The following is a 23,566-nucleotide window of genomic DNA, read 5'->3' as shown; positions in this document are numbered from 1 at the left end:
CGTTGGTTGTTGTAAATACAGTACAATAGGGGCTGAATTAGAAAGGATTCACATTTAATTAACTGCTGGAACTGAGAATAAAGTTAATTTCCCTACATATGGATAAGATTTCCTTGAAAGCAATACCCCTGTTGCTCAAAACATTCCTTCACATCATAGAGGTCAACCAAAGTGTAGCTTCCAGAAGTAAAACATACTAGATGAATTAAATCAAATGTTTTGTCTCTGTAGAGGATTGACGAGAGCTGAATGTTATTTTACATTGCCATGAGTTTGAGACTCATTTGAATCAGGGAATTCTAATGAGGACTACAAACACTGGAAAAGCTAGCGCTAAGGGACAGAAAGGGGAACAGAAGCAAAAAGCAGAGAGAAAAGTGAACAGAGAGCCGAGGCTGACACGAGATGATGCATGCATGGTAATAAATGAGAATTAAAGGGAGAAAGGAAGCAGTGAGGAAACGAGGAACACTGTTCTTTCCCCCAGATAAAAGAGAGCTGAATTACAAGCCACAGCTGTGTTATATTCAGGTGACTTTGAACACATTTTGATGTATAGCATTTTAAATTTCAAATTCTTTTTTTTCTGGCATTGTCCCTCAATGAGAAAAATGTAAGTGAATCAAAGGAGAATGCAAACTCAAACGACCTGATTATGGGACATTTTGGAGGTCTCCTATCCAATGTTGTGTTTAAAAAACACCCATCTAATCCGAGCCAACCTGCACACAAGGCCATACAGCAAAAGAGCTCCCAACATGTGGGCCAGATGAATCTGCTCTCTTGGAACCTTGCCTGGACAAACAAGAGAGTACGCTTGTAAGGTCTGTGCATCAACACACCTGACCCCAGCCAGGACTGTGCTCTGTAACACATGTAGGCTTTGGCAAGGCAGGAGAAAATTTAGCATAATATGACATTGAAGCTCCTACCTTTTTGTACACATTGAGTCATAGAAGCTAGCAGATCAGATGCTAGCTCTTCATTTCTCACACTGTAACCAGAACTAAACACGGCGACACTAAAGCACGTTACTATATTGTCAAACACCTGCACCAATGTTGCTTTATTGTATCTTGCAGACACATATCTTTAACTACACACGACCAAATCTCCAAAGAACATGAGAGCCCTAAAGGACAATCTTACGTTTTCTCCTCCCTTCTCACCTGTCCTCCTCTGCTCCTTTGTTCCTCTCCTCTTGTCCTGCTTCGCTCCCCTGTTGGCTCCACCTTTCCCCCCTACTTCTTCCCTCTGCTAATGAGCAGGGTAATTATGGTTGGCCCAGGCCAAAGGGAGAGGGGGAGGTAGAGGTAGAGGAGGAGTAGACGAAATAGGAGGAGGAGAGACGGAGGAGAGCCTGCCTCGTTTAGCCCGGTGCTCCAGATAGCATTAGTTTTCTCCTCTTCTCTCCTTCTCTCTCTGACACATAGCCCTACGCTTAATTAAACATGCCTCAGAGGGACGAGAGAGAGAGAGAGAGCGAAAGGGGGTTGAGTTCTTGTTGGCAAAGAGTTAGATGTAGGGAGAGGGAAAAGTGAGGGTGATGCAAATGCAGAGAGAGGGGCTGATAAGAAGCTGGTGATGGAGTGTGAGGGATGGGGAGTTGGGGAGGGTGAGGGGAAAGGTGGGGAGATATGGCGGGGAGGTTGAAAGGGGTTGGTGGTTAGTGAGCCAGAGAGAGAGATGAAGATAGAAGGAGGAGCTGGAGGGGGTTTGGAGTGAGGTAAGAGGGATGAAGATGAGGACATCTTCAGTAGAAAAAACAAGTGAGGCTTGATGGAGACAAAAAGGAATTAAAGACCTGGGAAGAGCGAGGGGAATGTGATTATTATAATATATGAAAATAATAGCAAGGAAGCTCCCAAGAGAGTGTGGAGTACCCGCTCCAGAGAAACCACATGTGTGAAAGTGTAGGCTAGAAATTATAAATCTGCATCCCCAAAGCTGTGGTATGGCGATGTGCAACATACGGTCTGGAGGATGTTACGTTAACTCATAGACTGAGTGGGAGGGCGTTAAATACATAGGGATGTGCAAAATACGTCTTTTTTATTGAGAGATCCTGATCATGGACTTTTGATGTTGTCTTTCTGTGTACTAATTGTGTCTATATTATTGCTATGTTTACTTTGCTTTACCACAAATTGCCCCTTTTGGGACATTAAATATTTCTAAGAATTAGTCATTTCACAACAGCAGGTAAGAAGAAAACAAGACAACAATCTAAAGCCTCGCTAGGACTGTAGAGGCGTTGTCAATGAGACCCCACGCTATGAAAGTGTTATACCCAACAAAAACGCACTACTCTTAAGTGCACCACAATAGAAATGGTCCATATTTTGCAGGATTCACCCTCTGGGGATCATGCATATCATAATGAGATTTTGTTCATAATTCAAAATCCATTTCTTCCACAGAGGGTATTGAAGTATTAAGCCCCCACAGAAACCAGCTAGACCACAGCCATGTATTAACAAGTACAACAATGAAAATAGCCAAAACACACCTTTAATTAAGAGAATGAGTGACAGCATGCTTTGGACCCATGCCAATTAGTGAGCTTTGCTGTTGTGAATAATAAACTAGGCTAATAACGACACAATTATGAACGTGTAATCACATTAAAGGGACATGGAGACTGGTTTCAACCTGGTAATGATGACATGCAATTAGAGCGCAACTGTTATCTCCAGGATCATATCAATAATTCATCACCACACGCATTTTGTTTTTCCGAAAGATGACACCAAATGATTAATAAGTGGATACATGTGTGTCTATCTGTTCTCCAAATGCTGATGGTTGATGCCACATAATTGGACAGAACTGTTCCTGCAGTTTTGAGAAGGAGTTGGAATAGGAATATAAAAAAAACTGTGAATTTAATTAGGTGAATATCAGTTGCCAGGAAGTTGTTAATGCTTACCTTTCCCTATGACAGTTACAGAGTCAAAGAAAAGCAGTCAGGAAATGGATCCTTTGTGTTTTCAGGAAATGAAAATACTCATAAGAATGATATATCTCCTCACAGAAAAACAGGGATTATAATATAGTTCTTGGAAGAATTTAAAAATAGACCGAAATGTAGGCAATGAAGGAAAACAGAAGAGATGATGTATGAAATTGTCACATTCAGCTAGATCACCAGTTGTGACCGCACACAGCCAGATACTCTGTCAGCCTCCATTTAAAGAGATTTATTCACCATCTTTATGCTCCCAGGGCCATGTTATGTAAGTTTCTAAAACCAACCACAGATGATGAGTCAAGTTTTGTCATTTGAGGGGTAAAATGATTCTCTGCTAAGGCCCGAGGTATAAAGATATGGAAAAAAATAACAATCAAAGAGCTGTGCATTCACTCCCATATGTAAAAAGTCATTGTCAGTACAGCTTACACAGGGAAATGAAAACAACTTTACCAAAGTTTAATTAAAGAGCAGGAGCATTGTCATCAAGAGTCAACTGCCATTCTAAACATCTGGGCCCTTTTGAAAGCGCTGCAGCTTGCACACAGCTACGAGCGGCGGCAGATTTTCTCAGCCTCATTGGTGAAAGAGAGGCAGAGCAAACTAAAGAAACTAGCACTTCCATGTCCTCAGCATTGCACGGAAAAAACAAAAAAAGACAGGAAGGAGTGAAGGCGTCTGCGTTACTCACTGCAAGTGACTTTGGAGTGCATTGTACTTTAAAACTTTAATGAATACAGCCCTTGAGTCATGATGTAATGAGATCAAGAGAAGAAAAATAACAGAGATCCCAGAGAGGGAGAGCAAGAAAGAAAAGAAATGCAGTGTCATTATTGTTGACTCAGCACTCATTGAGTAAACACACCAGAATCATACTGTGCTCACACTATCCAGTATGTGCACATATCCAGCTATAACTCACTGTAAAGTTACTACTTATTCACCGGTCCGACTGCCTGCACACAGCTATCAAAGCTATGCTAGAGAGAAGCACAAAGCAGTATAATGCTACGACCTCCATCTATCGGATGTGACTGATTATGATAATAAGAATAAGATGAGGATATTTAATTAAGAAAACCTCATCTGTTCTGTTTTCCTGTTTGCTTACAAAGCACATTTAAGCAGAGTCAGCCATAAAGATAATACATCTGTGAAGGATGTATGTCACTTATATACCACCATTGTAGCTCATTGGTATGGTTGCATAATGCTGAAATGCAGAATATTTATTGTTTTAGACTCAAGTCAACTAACAGACAGCATTTTCAGCATTTCTAAAAAACCCTGGCTGGATAGCTGTTTCCTGGTAAAACTCCTCTGGTGTGCAGTCAGTGATGGCAAAAATGAAAAAACGATCTGAAGTTAGTATGAGTATAGGCAGTATTCAAGGCCGAGTGATCGAAGTACACAATGCATTTGCAGTAGCCCACTCTTAAAGTGTAAAAAAGGCAAAAAGCAAGCTGTCTTTGATTTTAAGTCAACATAAGCAACTCTTTCCAAGATGATGCAAGAATTGAGTTGGTGACTTTGACTGAACTGTCACTTATTAGCTGCAGTCCACATTGACTTATATTATTATTTTGGACGAGAGCCTAGATTGAGATGCAGTTATTCAGATGTATTGCTGAAAGCTAATGTACAGTAGGTCCAGTGGCTTATTGAGCAGCAGATGAAGCTGAGGCAACTGTAGCTGCAGCAATAATGTCATGAATTAGTTAACACGTCATCATGTTTGATGTGTTAATGCATGGTATAGTACTGTGTCTCTGTGGACATGGTCGCTCTATAGACACCATCTTAAATTCTGTCTTTGTATTTGCCTCACTAGTGTCAGTAGTTCATTTCATGTCAGCTTGAGCTGAAGGGAGCTGCTGTCAGAGTACTGATGACACACTTTTAAAGGGATCACTGGAAAATGCAGTGCGAGAACAGAAATGGCTTCCCACGACCAAAGGTGTCGCCAAAATCAATAGAAAGATAAACAGGAATCTCACAGATTAGAAATTAAAAACATGCCGAGGTGAAGAAGCAGACATTTTAATTATTAGTGTGCAGAGAGAGTTACTCACGGCAGCCATTAAAAGGAGGAAATATACACTAGGTAGCTTACCACTAAGTGCTCCTGCAAGAGCCATGTCGAACTTTTAAGTCCTTTACTGCCCAGGAAAATGGCTTGCTGTTCGCTAAATGAATTATTGGTTGGACTGGATCCTTGCCAAAGACAACCTTGCTGAGGAACATGATTTTTAATTAGGTCTTGATGTGCTTAAGGGCTAACAAAACTGCAAAAGCACCTCATCTCCAACCTGCAGCTGAGAAAACACCGACGCCACAGCCTCATCTTTGCTTCTTTGAGTAACTTTACTGGCGCAAAACTCTTGACTAACTACCTCCAAATGCTTTGCCCTTTAGCATTACAAGCAGTTAATGCATGCGTCAATTTCGCCATATTTCATAAAAATGCTAATATTCTGTTTTGCAGCCGGTAGGGAATTCATTTGTCTGTTTAATTTCACAGGTGCCCTTAACGCACCGATCAACAACAGGCGCCGGTCGTGAACAGGCGGCACCATCTGTGTGCAGAGCGTGCCAATGGCCCTGAAGTCCTCGCTCTTTGCCACCAAGCTCTAAGACTCCATTAAGAAGCCCGGGTCCATGCATCTTTGGCCATCATTTATTTGGCGAAGGCAATTAAAAAGCTCCCCCACCCAAAGACAGCATGTGTGGTAGAAGACACGTCTCCTCTCTTAATCACTGGTAGTAATTAGTTCCTGCAAGCGGTATCATTAGGTATCAGCACTGGCACAGCCAGCGCACGTCTGGGATGACAAAAGGAGATGGAGGGAAAAAGAGAATCATCGCTGTAACAGAGAATCGGGGCGAGTCAGAATCCTGTCCAAAAACGTTACAAGGTTGTCCCAAGAGGGGCATAATCCATCAAAGTGATTTTTCTTCTCCCTCTTTCTCCCACCCGCTCCTTTTCCACCCCCTGTCTTCTTTGCAACGTAATCATTTTCCTCTCACGGGGTGTGACATTCATAAAGGATGCTGGTGCATGTGCCGCGTCTTGCCAAAGTTTGGGATGAGATTCTAGAGGTGTATTTACAGTGTGGGATTGCCAGAGGTGAGTTACAATGCTCCTCGGCAGACTTACCCTTCTGACTGTCCTTCTTGCCTCGTTTCTTTTGCCCTGCTCTTCTTCTTTCCGTCCTTTTGACTGTCAGCCATTGATCAGTTATCTCTAACAGATATGAGCCCTGGGCTGTACTGACTTTGGAAGGCCATGATCTCCGCACCGCCAGGATTTTAAGGATAGGTTGATCAAAGCAACTGCATTATTGAAGTTAGGACAAACGGGATTGCTAACTATGAAGATGAACTTGATGCTGAACTGTTCTTACTAAGGGTCCAAACTATCCATTTTAAAGCACAACCCTTCTGACGACTAACCCAGTGAAATCTAGAGGGATCAGGGCCCTGGGAGCTGACCTCAATGGTGTTGAATGTCTCTTTGAACCAGCCTGCAAACAGTGTGAGTTGTTTAAGGAGGCAAATAATGTTCTCAGTGAAATAGAACTTGTGTGTGTGATTCAGTTTATTGGATAGAGAGTTTGTTTCTCAGTGGACTTCTGGCAAGAACGCAGCTGTTCAGTCCCTTAAACACCTTTGGTTTTCAGCAAAATATCCTTTATTCAAAGTTTCCAGGGATCCTCAGCAGAAAGAGTTGTTTACTTATAGTCTTTCCAAATATGCTAACAAGCTGTCTGAACATACAAACCTTATTATCACACAAACCCTGTGATTCAGTCTGTCCGCTTCCCTTTCCCCCCCTCTACAGAAACCTATTTCAATAATGACGCAGCAAAATTTCATTCTGTTGACGTGTGGGCGCATGTCACAGCACTTTGTCAAATATGTAGACAGAGTTAAACACACACGCGCACTGAAAAAAAGAGGTACGGGAAGGGGGGGTGGAAAACAAACATCATCTGACAAGATTGTGGCACATTTGGTTCAGACAGTGTGATTCCCTCTGGATCTAAAGAGAGTGGTAGCGAGGAGAGGAGGTGTGGGAGAGGAGGGCAGAGAGAGAGAGAGAGAGAGAGAGAGAGAGAGAGAGAGAGTGAACTCCGTCAGAACAATTGTTCTTCCATGTGGAAAGGTGACAAAAGAAAAGTGTGAAAGGGCTCACCAGAGGGAGGAGGTTATGGAAGAGAGGGACTGAGAGAGAAGAGAGATGGATAGAAAGTAAAAAGGTTGCAAGAGAGGCTGTAAGAGAGTGAGAACGATGTCAGGATTTCAGATGGTTGTAAGCCAGCTGGTACAGTTGTTATTGTGTAGATACCGTTGTGTGCGCTGTATTAAATGACAGGTTCCAATTTTTTCTGTCTTTACTGACATGCTATATGTGTGCTGAGAGAGTTATTGGTTGCCTCCTAACACAACAGCACCATTAGAAAAGGTCTTTGTTCCTCTGAAGCTAATGGGAGTTTCAGCAGTGAAAAATAAACCTCTCCTTCTGGTAGTTGTGTGTGAGTTTGTTGCCAGTGTTATGTACTGGCAACAAACATACATGCAACCAGAAAGGGCCTTCTTCACGACGACTTAGTGAGGAAATACAGTCTGGAGAAACAAAAGGTGGATTTATTTAAGGACTGTAATTGTGGAGGAGGAATTGATTTGGCTAATAGTAGCTTCAGAAAACAAAAAAATGATGTAAAACAAGTTTTCACCTTGCGTTACTGGCGAAAATGTTACCACTAGTGAGTTTGTGTTTACTTACCCCAAACAGTCTATGTACTGACTATTGTACACACTGACTGTGTCCATGGCCTTGTGTGTGTGTGTCTCTATAACAGCTTTACCTCCAGCTCATCTCAAAACTCAAAAGTTATTTCTGTTTTCTTTCATTCCAATCACACTTATTTACCCTCTCATCTCTGTATGCTCATGAATTATAGTCATTAAGCTATAATTCATGGGATAAAGACCAATTTGTCACTAAAGTGAACACTTTTCAATTTGCGCCTGTCCAGTTGATTTTCCCTCTACTTTTGTCATTGCATTAACTTCATATGCATTTGCACTGCTTCTGAACGATTGCCTAACATTCAGCAATATATCTATATAGTGCAATCTTTGGAAGGTATCATAGATGGATGGTCAGTATGGAGATGAGCAATGATTACATTGATCAAATCTTTCAACTTTATACCAAATGTCATGTAACTATTCTTTGGCGATCTGAACCTATTCTTTAAGAAAGACATAACACTGCTCTCTATCATAAAAAAAATGAAACACATACAGTTAAGACAAATTATTTTCCAGGATTATTTCTCTCAAATTCATCACACATGCACACAAACGCTTTCTTTTTCTCTCATTATTACTCTCTCTCGCTGTCTCTCTCTGTCTTACACACACACACACACACACACACACACACACACACACACACACACACACACACACACACACACACACACACACACACACACACACACACACACACACACACACACACACACAACATGTTACATCTGCTGGTCAGTTGATGCTCACAGCAGTGGCATATCAGGCCATAATGAAGGCTAGCTGCACAGTCTGGCAGTGTGGACAAACACTCTCTCTCTGCTTCCCCCTCACTCACTCACACACACACACACACACACACACACACACACACACACACACACACACACACACACACACACACACACACACACACACACACACACACACACACACACACACACACACACACACACACACACACACACACTGAATCGCAAACTCACGCAGAGAGACACTTAAGTGGGTGAGTCAGGCCGACGGTCTTCCTGCGTCTCACACACATAAACACTCACCCAGCAGAGGCAAAGGCAAGCGGCAGAGCCCCTGCCAGGTTATATGGAGGGACAGAGTGTTCTGAGTTACTGCACAGTGCAGCCACTCTCCACGGCAGCACCATACAGAGTCCATAAAGCATGATGGATGGCCTATCATCATTTACCTCTTTGGTGACTTCTCAATGCTGTCACACCCCGCCAAGCACATGCAAGAGAGGTGAGACACACCAAAACAGACAGGTAAGCTAAAGGCAAAGCAGAACGACCAAAAAGAAAAAAGAAAAAGGCAATGCGGACAAAATGATGCTAAAAGGAGGATTAGAGAGTGACAGAGGGAGGGAGAGAGAGAGGATGAGAACGAGAGGGAAAGACACAAAGATGAATGAGGGAGCATCTTTGATGTTAGCTAGACGTAATTCACTCGGTCACATACGCAAACAGTTGCACACACACATACACACACTACCACAAAAGAGCTGAACCATCCCCTGTCCCTTTCTCTCCTTTGATGACAGCACCCCACACACGTAGAGGCTGTATTTAGAGCATGCAAAATTTACTGTCTCCTCCACTCTTCTCTCTCCTGCTCTCCATGCCACAGCAGGGGGAGTGGGGGGGACGACGACGACGACAGTAGGAGGGGAAGAGAGAGGGAGACGGAAAAAGAGAGACGGAGAGGGAAAAAGAATGAACACCAGACGTAGCGCGATGACACAGTGATAGTTTACATGTCAAAGCGGGTGAGGTATTAACAATGGGAGCAAAGAAAAGAGAAAGAGAAGGAACATAGAGTGTCTGTGCTTGTATATATATATGTGTGTGTGTGTGTGTGTGTCAGGGGAAGGGAGTTTGTGGCTGGAACAGTAAATAACTTCCATGAGAAAGAGTGCAGACGTGGAGCCAGAGGGGGCACAGGCCTGTACTACACTGGAAAGTAAAGTACAATTGTGCAATTTTATCTTCTTCAACCTGATGCTGTCTTTCACTCACTTATGTCGCAGCCATATGTGATGTGTATAGAGATGTTGTTATTTTAAATGGGCTTATAAATGCACTTCCAAAGAGTAAGGGGCCGAAATATACTTATATTTTTATTCCACTGTCTGGATCCTACATTTCCCATCATGCAATTTAAGTGTTTTTGTTATGCCCTACATATGTGGTGAACTCATACAGCTTTCAAACTACACAACCACTGATTGTAACACAGTCTTTCTGTTCTAAATGTGTAATGTCCATGCTAAAGCTAAGGTAACTCTGATGACATCACATGGGGTTATTTTCTCAGAGTTGACAAAGCTTCTCCAGAGCTATTCACAATTTTTTTTTTTCTAAGGATTCCTATACTGTAGGTCTGATGTTTTGTTCAATGACTGCTGTTTCTGAATGCATTGCAAGCATTCAGTACTAGCATTCTCTCTCTTTTATGAAGGTTACAGAAGATCCTTCAAATGTCTTGAATTTTCGATTTTCAGCAATATTTCCCAACGGCATTCTCTAGTTGTTAAAGATGGTTACTTTATATGCTGTTTCTCTTCACTTATCAGCGCTGTTTTAATTGATGTAGGTCCTCTGCAGATGCCTGTGAAGCTTAGAGACTTTCCATGCAAACATTAGCTTGCTGAGGGCGTTCATGTTTCCCGAGCAGATGCACAGATTTGCATTGGGGGTAATGTTGGCACTAGGTTTTCATGAAGAAGAATGGATGGAATAAAAAATTACCATATCTGTGTTTTCTATAAAAAAAATTCCGTCAATATTAAAGGGGGTGTAACGATAAATTGGCTGTAGGTACTCCTTTAAGTTAACTTACTCCTACGACTGCTAGGATAGAATCTAGGATACTTTCAATAAAAAATCCTTCCTGTTGGACGGTTTTGTGCAGATGCTCACAGTGACTTCTTTTGAAGCTGGTATTTTGATCTGCAGAGTTAGAGAATCTCCACAGTGTTGTTGCTGCAAACAACATTTAAAGAAAATGTTTCCACTGGATTTCTTTCCTTGAGAGAAAAGAGAGAGAATGAGGGAGGGAGGGAAAGACTGCCTCTCTGGACAGTGCCTATTGATCTTCACCCGGCACACATCACCACAACTTTCTCAAATTGCTATTGAGAAGTGACCTGTAATGCAATTACTGGCCAATCCGGGGCCTTGGCTGCCATCAATTATTAAAAGCCGCCTGACTCGTGGCCCGCTATCCGGCCTCAGCTGGTGCGTTGTGTCATTATCACATCTGCCGGCCACCAGCTCGCCAGCTGCTATAGCGGGGTATGGAACAAGATTTCCGAGTGCGACTTCCCACTCTGTCGAACATATCAGATGATATGGCCACACGAAGAAATTGAAATTGCAGTATTATACATTTTAATGGCTGCAGTGAAGGTGAGGTGTAGAAGGTCACTGACTAAAATGGGTTTTGGTTTTTCTTGGAACATTACCATTGAGCATGAGAAGAGTCGAAGAGTAAAATCTCTTTGTGAAAACTGTGGCGCTTTATAAAAACTTTTGTAAGAAGAAAAACAACGTTAATATTGCGGCGTGGCCACTGGTTCCTAGTTTGAGTACCATTGTCAATACCAGTGACAAATAAATGGCCACTGTTTTTAATCAGCTATGTCTCAATGTCTTCTAGTAATTCCCTTTATATTTCCACCTTGCTACGCTGTTAGCTCTTCTGTAATCACTTATACCTTCCTTGAATAGTTTCTGCCATCAGGGTTATGATGAAAGAAGACAGAGAAAACCGCAATGCAAGCATTGCATGATAATTGCCCTTAGCTTTGAATTGACACAATCATTTTTCTTTTAGTTGTTCTCATTATAAAAGCCCTTGTTCAAACTGGGCTTGTGATTTTTCCCTCCCTGCACTCATGGTGAAATCATTTATTTGTTGTCTAGCTTTACACCGAAGGGGCACTTAAAAATACTGCCATCAACGGAGCAGCATTGCAATCTAGAAAGCAAATTTAACGCCAATTTTGAAATCCTGAAATTCTTTAAAGCCATTTCAGAAAACAAGGTAAACCTAATGTTCATTGATTCAATAAAGTACCTTAAAGAGACTTCTAATTAAACCAAAGGGCTTATACTATCCACTATTCTAAGTGAACTTTAATTTCAATTGGCCCGAGTGAGACTTACAGAAAGAACATAAGACTAATATAGAGAGATGAGAGTACAAAATGTAGAGTATGGTTGGTAATGCTGTACCATAAAAGCTGTGAAGCCTGAGGAAAAAATGAATCCACTGAATGAGAAATGTTCTCTGGTGTTTCTGCCCTTTCCCGCACTGAAATGGGAGTAAAGCAAGCTACACTAATGCATGACAAAGAAAAAGGTATACAATATGGACCATAAAATTCCCCAATGATCAATAAAACACCACTCTAATAGATACATTATAATATAAGTGTGAGTGATTTGTTGCATTTTGTTGTTTACAGTTATCTGTTTCCTGTTCCTCAACATTTAATGTGCACGGTAAATTAACTGAAGAGGCTACAGTAAATATATCAGACACCACTGCACTTACAGTTGTGGAAAGACATACCATAGTATATAATGTATGTGAGGGCTCAGAAGCATTAAAAAGACAAGGAGATACAGCAGTGTGGCATACAGTACAACTATTCAGAGAAATCCCTGAACTGGCAGGACATTTCAAAGCAGCTGAAGTCAAGGGGACTCAATACAGGAGGAGCAGCAGGAGCTAAAACTATGACAATGGCAGAATGACTATCACAACCAGCTTATGGAGATACTTAAACCTATGTAATATACGCACGGCCAGGGCTGAAGCATGGCGCACACTGGTTAAGATGCTATTAAAGCTGGAGGAATAACTCCAGCTGCAGCAGCTCATGCCTTTGTCCTCTCCCCAGTGACAGCCATAACCACTGCCAAATTTATATCAAAAAGGAGGTGTAGAGCTTTTTCAAATAATGCCAATCATGCAAAATTGGATGGATGATTTTTCTGCACTTGAACAGTTTGTGTCAAACTTTCTTTTTCTTATTATATGTGAATTTTTTTTTTTAACCTAAAAGTGAATCATCTGTGCCTTGAAATGACTTTTTTTTGTCACTTTTAGTTCTTGTGAGTACATGGAGTAGTCCTAAAGTGCCAGTAGTGACATTAACACTTGTAAATGCTCAGTGGAGCAGGCTGCTGAGGATGAAGACTCACTGGTGCGCTGTAAGGCTATGCTTTTTTTGGGATCAATATAAACTCAAGGAAAGGACAAGTTGATTTCAGACTGTGACAATAGCTTGAGCCAGCAATAGATTGAGATGCTGAAAAGAGCTATGGCACCTCTGAAATGGGGACATGCTTTTAGAGCGAATACAAAAACATTTGGATCACCCAATAATGGCACCTGCTAGAGGTGTTTTGAATTGTTCAGACAGCTCAATCCATTCCTTCAGAGAGCATATCACACTTTTTTAGAACTGATGGCTGAGGACTACATCTTTCCTTTCAGCAGACATTTGTGGTATATTTACTTAAAAGGGGATTTTAAATTATAATAATCTTTAATACATCAAGACAAGAAACATGTCTCTCTACATGAGTAGAAATGGGGCATTTTGCTGCATTCTCATTTTTGTTCAGTTACACAGGGGAGTCCTGGCCAAAACACAAAACTGTCTATTTGAAATGAGATAAAAGTAAGATCAAAAACTGGGTAACTGCTATGACATTGCATGCACTTCACTATGGCTTGACTGTATAAAGGTGCGTCATTTCACATATGGATCATCGTTCCATTGGCCCAACGGGACGCATGCACCACTTCTGAAATTAGTTGGATTATTGGACTAAAGTGAAGTGCTGCCTGCAGACAGATGATTTTTTCTCATTTGTACAATCTGCTCAACCTCCCACTTGGCAATGGGAGGTTGTAACATCAGGCCTGGAGCCCAATGATAATGGGAGCATTCAGACTTTATATGACAAAAGATGGTGTGTAGGCTTGTAATGATCTTTGTTACAATTATGGCACCATTCATGCTTCAACCCTTTAAGGGCTTTAACCAAAACGACACTATATGACCAAAAGTATATGGACACCCAAGTCTTCACCCATATTTTACGATTCAACATCTCATTTGATCATTTCTGCTATATAAAGTGGACCTGCTTGAATTTGGGGATCTGTACTGATGGGTTTTAAGATGCTGTTCCACTATACACTTTGGTTGGATTAAACTGACTGCTTAAACCAGAATGTGCTAGGCACCATGCTGGGTGAAAATCAATCCATTATTCAATCAAACCAAATGGCCATGGGCTTTAATCTGCTTCTATTACAGCCTCCATTCTTCTAGGAAGACTTTACAAAATATTTTAGAAACTGGCTCCCATTCAGCAACAGCATTAGGGGATTTGGCCACTAATGTTGGGCGATAACATTGGGCTCAAATTTGGTTCATCCCAAAATGTTGAGGTCAGGGCTCTGTTGGCAGTTAATTCTTCGACTTTGTCATTTTGAAAGAGGAAAATTAAATTTTTACGTTGTTAGAATCACATTATTGTCTCAAATATCTTTGTATACTGTGACATTAGAGTAAACTAAGGGACATAGCCCAAACAACAAAATACAGCCCAAACCAAAAGCACAAAAAAAAACGTAGTGTATGTGATCCAATAAAATGTAGACCATCTGTAAAGGGGATTAATGATGAGTTTGATGAGTTTATCAACAAACAGAGGGATCTGTGGTTAATGCTGAATTTATTACAAACACTATTTTCAGGAAGTCTTTTTACTTTTGTACTGTCTGTTGGAGAGACTCATTTGAATTTTTATTGCAGGCTTATGACCTGCCAGATTCAGGCTGCACACTGCCTCACTTTAAATCTTTGCTGCGGTTTGGACACTGGATACTGTTTATTCTTTTGTTACACTGACTTCTGGCAGTGCTTGAGGCTCTTTCTTTGCATTGTTGGCAGACTGAAATAAGTTGCTCATTAAGTTTATGAGTTTACAAAAATCAGTTTTATTTGTGAAGTCCATATCCCTCCCTATTGATGCGACGTGTTTTGGGCCAACACTTGTTTGTGCATCGCTCCAGCATTCTGTCAGTGACTGTGGATCCATTAATTGGAGTGTGTTATGTGGCAAGCGGTTTTCTTTTGGATAAGGGTGATTAGGATAGTTGATGAGGTGATGGCTTGGGCAGAAGGAGGGGGGGGGTTAGCTCCAGGGCCTGCGGCATTATTCATGTGGACGTGCAGCTATTCCTCCTGCACACTGCACCACTAATCTAAATCTACAGGGAGTGAACTACCGTACTTTTGCATGCTTAAGGGTAACAAATCATAACGGAGCACCACCGACCCCTCCCTCCAACACCCCTTCACCCACTTCACCTGTGGAGCCTGGCAGTTATTGACCAATGAGGGCGACTTATTGAGAAAAAGCTGCCATGAAACTGGGCCGCAGTAGCCAATCAATGCCATAGATTTCTTGCCCTGGCATTATCTCAACTGAGGGGGGGTGAAAAAGAAACAGACACAAATCAGTCTGTATGGAGGCACCTCGACTATACCTCCTTCCCTTCAAACAATCTCTCCAACGTTCCTTCATCAACCCCTTTTTCTTTCCTCTCTCCTGCTATTCATTTGCCTTTCCATCTTTTCTGTTGTTTGTTTGCCCCTGGGCTGAAACCTCTGTGTATATGTGCTCCATTATGTATGTGTGTGTGTGTGTGTGTGTGTGTGTGTGTGTGTGTGTGTGTGTGTGTGTGTGTGTGTGTGTGTGTGTGTGTGTGTGCGTGTGTGCGTGTGTTTGTGTGTGTTTGTGTGTGTGAAAGCCCTCTGAAATGACGCATTGATTCACAGTGTTCTATATTTTCTCATCTGGCTCACTATTACACTGCGAGTCAATCGACGCCATATTTCTCTCTCTCTCTCTTTTCACTCCCTCTTTCACTTTCTCCCTGTTTCTCTCCCCTGTCTGTCTTTCTGTGAGTATCAGAGTGTCATGTTTTTGACTGGACGTATTTACGAGGAGTGTTGTATTGCAGAAACAGGTTTGTTGTGTGAGTGCATGCCTTGTGAGTATCAGAGGTGTTTTTGGTACCAGTGCATGCTTGTGTCTATTTCTATGCATTCATTTAACTTGGAAGACGGTGCCAAGTATTCAGGAGTGCATGCTCGTTTAATGCACTGTGTGGGGGCACATGGTGTAGCTGAGGCAAACATACTGTAAATCTGTGTACGTGTATGTGTGATTGTGTGTTTATATGTGTGAGGGAGGATTTGCTGCTGGGTATCTGTGCCCTGTGGTTTGTACACACACACACTCACACTGCACTAACTCGAGCTCTGCAACTCCACCCTGCGACCCACACATACGCACACAACCACACACACGTGCGCACATCCTCCCACTAGTGAGGACTTTTGCCAGAATCAATAGAGGCTTTTTAATGCCTCTTGCTGTAGTACGAGTCTGAAACTGGAGCGCAGGATCACAAATATATGGCAGCCGGGGCACGGCGTTTGGGACGAGGCTCATTTTAGGCCTGTCTTACGTCACTATCTCCAAAAAGAACGCTCCTCCATTTATCTACCCAATAGCTGTGCACTTCAACTTAAGAAACAAAAAGAAATGTCACTGGTGATTTATTTCATTATATTTACTATGACTGTATTTCTGCCTGTATTTAAAAAACAGGCAGAAATCACAGCAGTTATGATAATCTTTTGTCTTTTTGGTGACTTAAAACTTAAGAGCTGCGGTTGGTTGAAAACTGCATCTGAACGTGAGTAAGGCCCTTGGACCAGGTCATAGTCTGTTTTTTTCAATGTAGACTCATTGTACCTAAAATACGCACTACACTGTTTTATGTTAGAGAAAAAAAACTAATATAACACAAATAAATATCAGATCTGATTGACTGATACTCATTATTAAAGGTATACTAAATACTTTTTAAATTAACCTTTATTTAACCAGGCAGGGCATAGGGAACACATTCTTATTTGCAATGGCAGCCTAGCCCCCTCTCTCTTACTGTCAGAGTTCAGAAATTACTATAGTGATTTTTCACTCCAAATAGAGGCACTGGCATTTTGCCCAACTTGGGCCGATTAAAATGTATTCCTTAAATGTTTTGAATGTCCTCAAACAATGCAGTGGTTTCTGTGTCGGAGTTTCTCTCCATCAGCATAAATCTGTGTGCCTGTAGTTTGGAGTACTATAATGGAATGAGGGATGTGAAAACAATTTGTCATCTATCATGTTTAGTTCAATGTCAGTGTCAGTTTAACATCAGTATTTGGGTTTTTGCTTGTTTACCCAAAGTCTATTCTGTCACTGCACCTGCTCAGTCGCACGCACGCACACACAGACTAACACACACACACACACACACACACACACACACACACACACACACACACACACACACACACACACACACACACACACACACACACACACACACACACACACACACACACACACAAGGCAGCCCTTAGTACTTTGTCTGAGCTTCACCAACAGCCTACAGCCATGCTTACAGGGCATTTCCTCTAGGAAGCCAAATCCCCTCTTCTCTCAGCTCACCTGGCAGCAAAAGAAACAAGATGGCAGAAAACTTTTTAAATGTAAGGGTTAGGGAGCAACTTTGATGATAAAAAAGGGCATCAGGATGCGAAGTGGAGGGGAAAGAGGTTTTAAGGGGAAAAAAAGGGATTTCATTTGCAGGATTTTGGTTGTGTTGGTCTGTGAGCTGGCGATTGAGGATGGAAAGAGGGAGAAAAGGTGGTAGCTAAAAAAAAAAAAAAAAAATGGAAGAAAGAGGGTGTAGTCGTGTGCCATAAAACGTCCCACTGTTTTCCCAGGGCCAACTCCTCGCCCTGTTTCTAATGAACTCATTTATTCTGTTTTGCTGGCTTTACCTCCACCAGTAACAAAAGACAGTCTCTGCCTCTCTGAATGCTCTGCTTCAGGGTTTGTTGAGCATCTAGGTCTGTCCTATGGCATTACCTTTGTTTACTTAACGCTCACCATCGATCAAATGCAAACCTGAGACTGTCCTCCACTGGCAAGACATTGCCAATTAGCATTTCCTTCTTAAGCAATGTTGATTGCAACTGACTGACTAAATGTTGTTGATGCGTCACTATAAATCACTACAGAATCCTTAAAAAGGGTTGTTTTTGTGCCCATATCTTCTGGTCCGTGTCAAACAATAGCAACAAAGGCAAAAACATCTATCGGCAGCACATTTTGTGTGAACACAAAATTGCATTCTGGTTATGGCCAAATATTTAATCTCTCCTCCTCTCTCTCACTGTGTCTCTGTCTCTCCCTCCCTCTTTTCTTTCTGAATAATATGCCACTGGGAAGTGAAAAAAAAACGAGAGCACCGATCCCCACTCCTCCGCTCTTCTCGGCTGCACGTCTGTGATGTCATAATCACTCACATCAAAGGCTGTGCGCTCAACACGGCGACTGTCAGCTTCCCTGGAGGCGTCATTAAAAACGAACAGAGCAAACCGAGCCAGGCCTGACAGAGACGCATCAAAACTTCCTAACACGCACAGGCGCACACATGCGCAGGCGGGCGCGTGCACGCACACACGTCAGCACGGATGCATGTGCATTCAGGTGCGTGCACACTCAAGCAAACTGAAATGTATTACAGACACACATGCACACAATCACACAAAAATAAGTAATCATCATATCATGTATCCACAAAAGAAATGCTCAAAATGCATACAATCCGTCATACACACATACAGAGACCCACATCAAGACACACACACATGCTAACAATTGGATATATACTTCTTCTTTACGACAATGTCAAAAATTCATGTGTGACTAGGAGCCAAGCATTCAAACGAGTCATGCGCTGCTTCCAGCTGCATGGTACATGTGAGTGGCAACATCCACAGGATGTGAGCATCTGTTGTGAAGATACGCCGTCGTGATGTACATTCATGATGCACAGTCGTGTTGCAGAGCGTGCACATAAATGTACAAAATAGCCTACATCCACCCGCTCACCCGCTTTTCATCCCTCTCTGTCTTTCTCTCACACACTTGCCCACACACGTTGATTCAGTCACATTCACGCACACACACACAGGCACACGCTCGTTTACACAAACAGGAGGAAGGACTATAAATAGTATGCCTATGATGCGATGCTGTGTGTGGTTTCTCCCTATGGGTTTGTGTGTGTGTGACTGTCAAAGTGAAGAGGGAGCGAGGCAGTGAAAGGGGGGCTGCGGGGGGCTGGCAGGATATTTAAGAGAAAGAAGGGCTGTGCTCATGTCTGGTGTACAGCCAGTGATGAACAGAATATGACAAGCATGGCAAAGACAGTCAGTCCCCTTTGATTTGAAATGAATATAAGGCACTGTAAGTGAAAGATAAGCATCTGGGTTTATGTGTGCGCGCCAGAGTGAATCCAATAGGTGTTTGTGTAAGATTCTGCTTCTGGGTCGACATTGCCGTTCTTCGTGTATGACTTACCCCTGGCAGGGTCTTCTGCTCGTGCAATGCATTCTGGGCTTTCAGGGCCGACTCTCTGGCACAGTAGGTGAGGAAGGCACAGCCTGAAATAAAGCAAGAAAGAGAGAAAGAGAGACATGGTTATGTTTTGTGTGCTGGGGAAAGGGAGGAGAGAGAGGAATAGCCAAAAACAACAGACACACACACACACTGCACCAATCACCAGCGAATAGCCAAAAACAACAGACACACACACACACACACACACACACACACACACACACACACACACACACACACACACACACACACACACACACACACACAGAGTAAGCCTGCAGCCATAGCTCTGAAACTCTGTCTACATGGCCGCTCTGGGAATTTGCTCGTGTTTGTGTGTGTGCCTGCGTGTTTGTGCACTGTGAACAGCATTTCAGCGACTGAACAAATGGAACATTCCTCTGTACACAAGCGCAATCCGTATACGCATGCAAAAAAAGACATGAAAGTGAGACCAAAAAATTGCGGCTTAGAAGATGCGAAGATTTTGTGCATTCTGTTGCGTGAGAGCCATTCTGCAAAACTTATCAAATCTGACTGAGCTTTTCTCCCTGGCAGTCTGAAATAGCAGTTATCCATTCGTCCATCGCACTCTTCTGGCTCCTGTGACAGGGATAGACATTTCCCTGACAGCTTCTCCCCCCCCCCCCCTTCCCCTCTCCTCCCGCCACCCTTCATTTCTTCGTCTCTCTGCTCCATATGTTCCGGGACTACCCACAATCCTCGGTTTTGTTAGCACCTGGGCTGACATGTGGGGGTGGAAGGAAGATGGAGATGCACGAGGCAAGGAAGAAGAAGAAGCCGTGGGGAACGCGTAAGCCGTTCCCTCGCCACCCCCTGTTGACAGCGAGGCGCACGCCACTGTCAGAGAGCTGACAAACTGTCAATCTGCAGATCAAGGCTAATGATTCATGTGTTTGACAGTTTAATAAAACACTTATATAGACAATTGCACAATAGGCTTCGGTGACACGATTCAATTTGAGGAAAATATTTTTTGCATATTTGCAGGTGTTCTGCGTTTTTGCTCTGGTTCAGACAAAATTTAGTGAAAGACAAAAAAAATCATACACAAGGGACAATTAGTTTCTGGGTTTGCACGGTGACGATATTAGCAGACTTTTGGAAGCATTTGAAGGTGACACACAAGAGCTGCAAGAAAATTTCAATTTTCTGGATCACAAAAGTCTCCTCGCAGACATTGACAAACTGTTCCAAGCAACTAACACAAGCACAAAGAGACAAAAGAACCACAGTTTGTTCTGGGAACATCAAGGTCTCACTATAGACGATTATCACAGACCCCTCCCCCATAAAACACAGACACAGTGCAGTTTAAAGCAAAACCCTTCCACTTACTCTTCCCAGTTATGCTTTGCTTTGTTCTTTTTGCATACTGGGGGCTATTTATTGTTAAGGGGCTGCACCATGTACTGTATGTAGAAGCAGCGTGCCTCCCATCCTCTCAGCTCCGTGTCTTTAACCCCGGGTCGTCCTGATGGCGGGACACAGGGGAGCTCCGCCTGTTGGTGTTTTTAATTAACGGGCCTCTCTCTCATTAGGCGAAGTGGGAGCTGGCCGCTGACAGCTTGGCTACCTCTTCGTCCTCTCTGGGGCATGTAGTGTTAACACTACATGCCGGCGCAGTCCCAAAGGAAACACACACAAACCTCTGATTCCCACGCCTGACATTTACTCGCATGTTGGGAGAACGGGCACCCTCAATATCCAGTATACTCAGTAATGGAAGACGTATTCAGATTCACCAATACCATGCCACTATTTAGATCTACTCGTTTTCAGTTTAGGTCAAGTATCCATTCCTTCACCAGGGTCTGAAGATAAGATGTTGAGAAAAGAGCCCTGTGCACTCGGCCTGTTGTAGATAGAAGTTTACTGGTTATTATGACAATAAATATTTGAATAAGATCAGCCTCATACAGATCCTTATTCTTTTTTTTTAATTTACAATCTTTCCATGGCAGCTGCAGAAGTACCGTCTTGGGTACAATTACCCCTGGTTGGGAATCACTGTATTAATCTTTAGAAACACGTCATACTCAATATGATCATCATATGTGTTGTATCAAAAAAATGTATTCTTCAAATTAGTAATCATAGCCTGCAATTATATTGTGGATTAAAACGAAAATATATTATTTTTATTTGTAGTGTAGTAAAGGTATAGAGTAGCATACAAATGAAACAGAAAGAAAAAAAAGTCAAGTACAACTACCTTAACATTGTGCTTTAGTGCTGTACTTCTATTTACTTATTCACCACTGAGTGCATTCACACACGTATTTGTCGGAAGAAGCATGCATGCACACGTAAATGCTAATACAGTCACACGCTCACACACACACACATGAAAAGTGACAGTCAACAAACGTTCAATTTATCATCATTGTCACAAGTCAGATGCTGGCAGCGGCTCTAGTATCTGACTAAGACCCATATTGGCCCAGGAGAGAGAGATAAGCTGTTTGTTTCTGCTGTCAATGCTGCCAATTTGGTTTCCCATCACTTCAAATTCAAATCAACAGCAGCGCAGAGGGGATCTGAGAGAATGTGTGTGTGTGTGTGTGTGTGTGTGTGTTTGAGAGACGAGAGGAGAGGTGGAGACGGGTGGAGATGGAAAGAAGGGTAAGGGAGCAGAGAGAAAGAGGGGGAGGAGAAGAGCAGAGAGGAAAAGCAGAACAGCGAAGGGAGAGAAGATAAGATCACCTAGCTTCTGTGAACACCATCCCCCTGTGTCCTACACTCGCTTCTTATCGCAACCGCTGCAGACACCCTAAAGGGACACACACCCACCGAGAGGGAGAGAGACGGGTAAAGAGTGAGAGACAGGAAGAGGGAGAGAGGAATATGGAGAAGAAAAGGGGAGAAGATGAAAGAAAGCAGCAAGGGAATGGTGGAGACTGTGAATACTTACTGGTGGGGAAAGAAGAAGAGACACGAGCTTCAGTAGTGAAATCCACCAACTGTCACCAGGCCTCGTTTAAACCACAGCCGTGTTGGACCACATAGAGCTTTGACCTTGTTAACTGGGGGAAACATTTACTAGATGAGCTGTAGTTTTCCAACAAGTTGACTGTTAGGAAACCACATATATCTACCTATATCTACAGAGGTCATGTTTAGTTTATAATTGATTTATTTAAGATTATATTTAAATCCAACATTGTTTATTTCAACTGACATTTAATCTGCCTTGCTACGGCTAAAGCATGTTGTATGACTTACGAAGTGATGTCCCTTAAAATCAATTGTTATACAGTATATGTTTCCGCGTTTCCAACTACACAAAAAACTGCCACGTTAAGTAAGAAGTATTTCGGATATTCTATCTTTGGTTGCGTCGAGAAGCATGGCTATGTATGTGTAGCTTGTTTTGCTGCCCGATAGTGGCCAATATAATCGAGTCTGCTTCGTTGCACCGCCATGTTTCTACAGATACCCAGAATGGACAAAACAAAACACTGGCTCTAGAAACGGCCTTTTTGTGTTGACCACCGTTCTCCTACATGCTTGGCACACTGGAGAGGTTTCAGTCGGTTGCAATCTGCGACCTCAGTGCTAGTTACCACTCAATCTTAGTGGACTATTGAGCATATAATCTAGTGAGCTTTGTATGTAAGCCGTTTGGTGATGGTAAGGTTGTGTACATTGGGGTTTTAATGCTTTTTCTCCAAAAACAGCTGTCTAAAGCTGCTTGAGAGAGCACTGATGAGAGCAGTGAGAGTTAAACCAAAACAGTGAATTTGTTGTAACACCAAAATAATGAGTCCAAAGATGTTAAACTGATACTTAGCACTGGGGGGAACTGTAGAGTTGGGGGTTAATTCTGTTGTATGTAAAAACAATCCATTTCACCAAAATGTAGTCATCATGATCTGTTGTTGATATAAATACAGTATATTGTTTAAAGCCGCTTCAACTTTTGTTGGCAAAGTCCCGTTATCATATTTAATTTAAACAATTTTTTGCCTTTTCAACTGTGAAATGTAAAGATATTTAGTCCCACTGTGTGTATTTTTTAAGTGCAATTAGAATTGAGGTTAATAAAAAAAACCAAATTCCCCAAAACAATAGAGACAATAACCTCTCTGACATCTGTGGTAGCTACGGCCCTAGATGAGGGAAAACTCTACTCTTAAAATTCTCCTTTGAAACTAATTATGATTGTATTAAAAGTAAAACT

At 42.3% G+C, this 23,566-nt stretch overlaps 1 protein-coding gene across 44 annotated transcripts in view; it reads right to left on the bottom strand.

Moving 5' to 3' along the window:
• celf4 (CUGBP, Elav-like family member 4) overlaps positions 1–23,566 on the bottom strand; it is a 74,839-nt gene that overhangs the window by 33,513 nt on the left and 17,760 nt on the right. For all 44 annotated transcript variants that reach the window (XM_054617085.1, XM_054617092.1, XM_054617113.1 and 41 more), the window contains one exon: positions 19,324–19,406. In XM_054617085.1, the coding sequence (XP_054473060.1) occupies positions 19,324–19,406 (83 nt within the window). Of the gene's footprint in view, positions 1–19,323; positions 19,407–23,566 lie in introns of those variants that run through there.

Source organism: Anoplopoma fimbria, chromosome 17 (genome assembly GCF_027596085.1).
Source record: "Anoplopoma fimbria isolate UVic2021 breed Golden Eagle Sablefish chromosome 17, Afim_UVic_2022, whole genome shotgun sequence".
Lineage (NCBI taxonomy): Eukaryota > Metazoa > Chordata > Actinopteri > Perciformes > Anoplopomatidae > Anoplopoma > Anoplopoma fimbria.
Note: the sequence above shows the minus strand (reverse complement) of the source record. Positions and strands in the feature narration are given on the sequence as shown.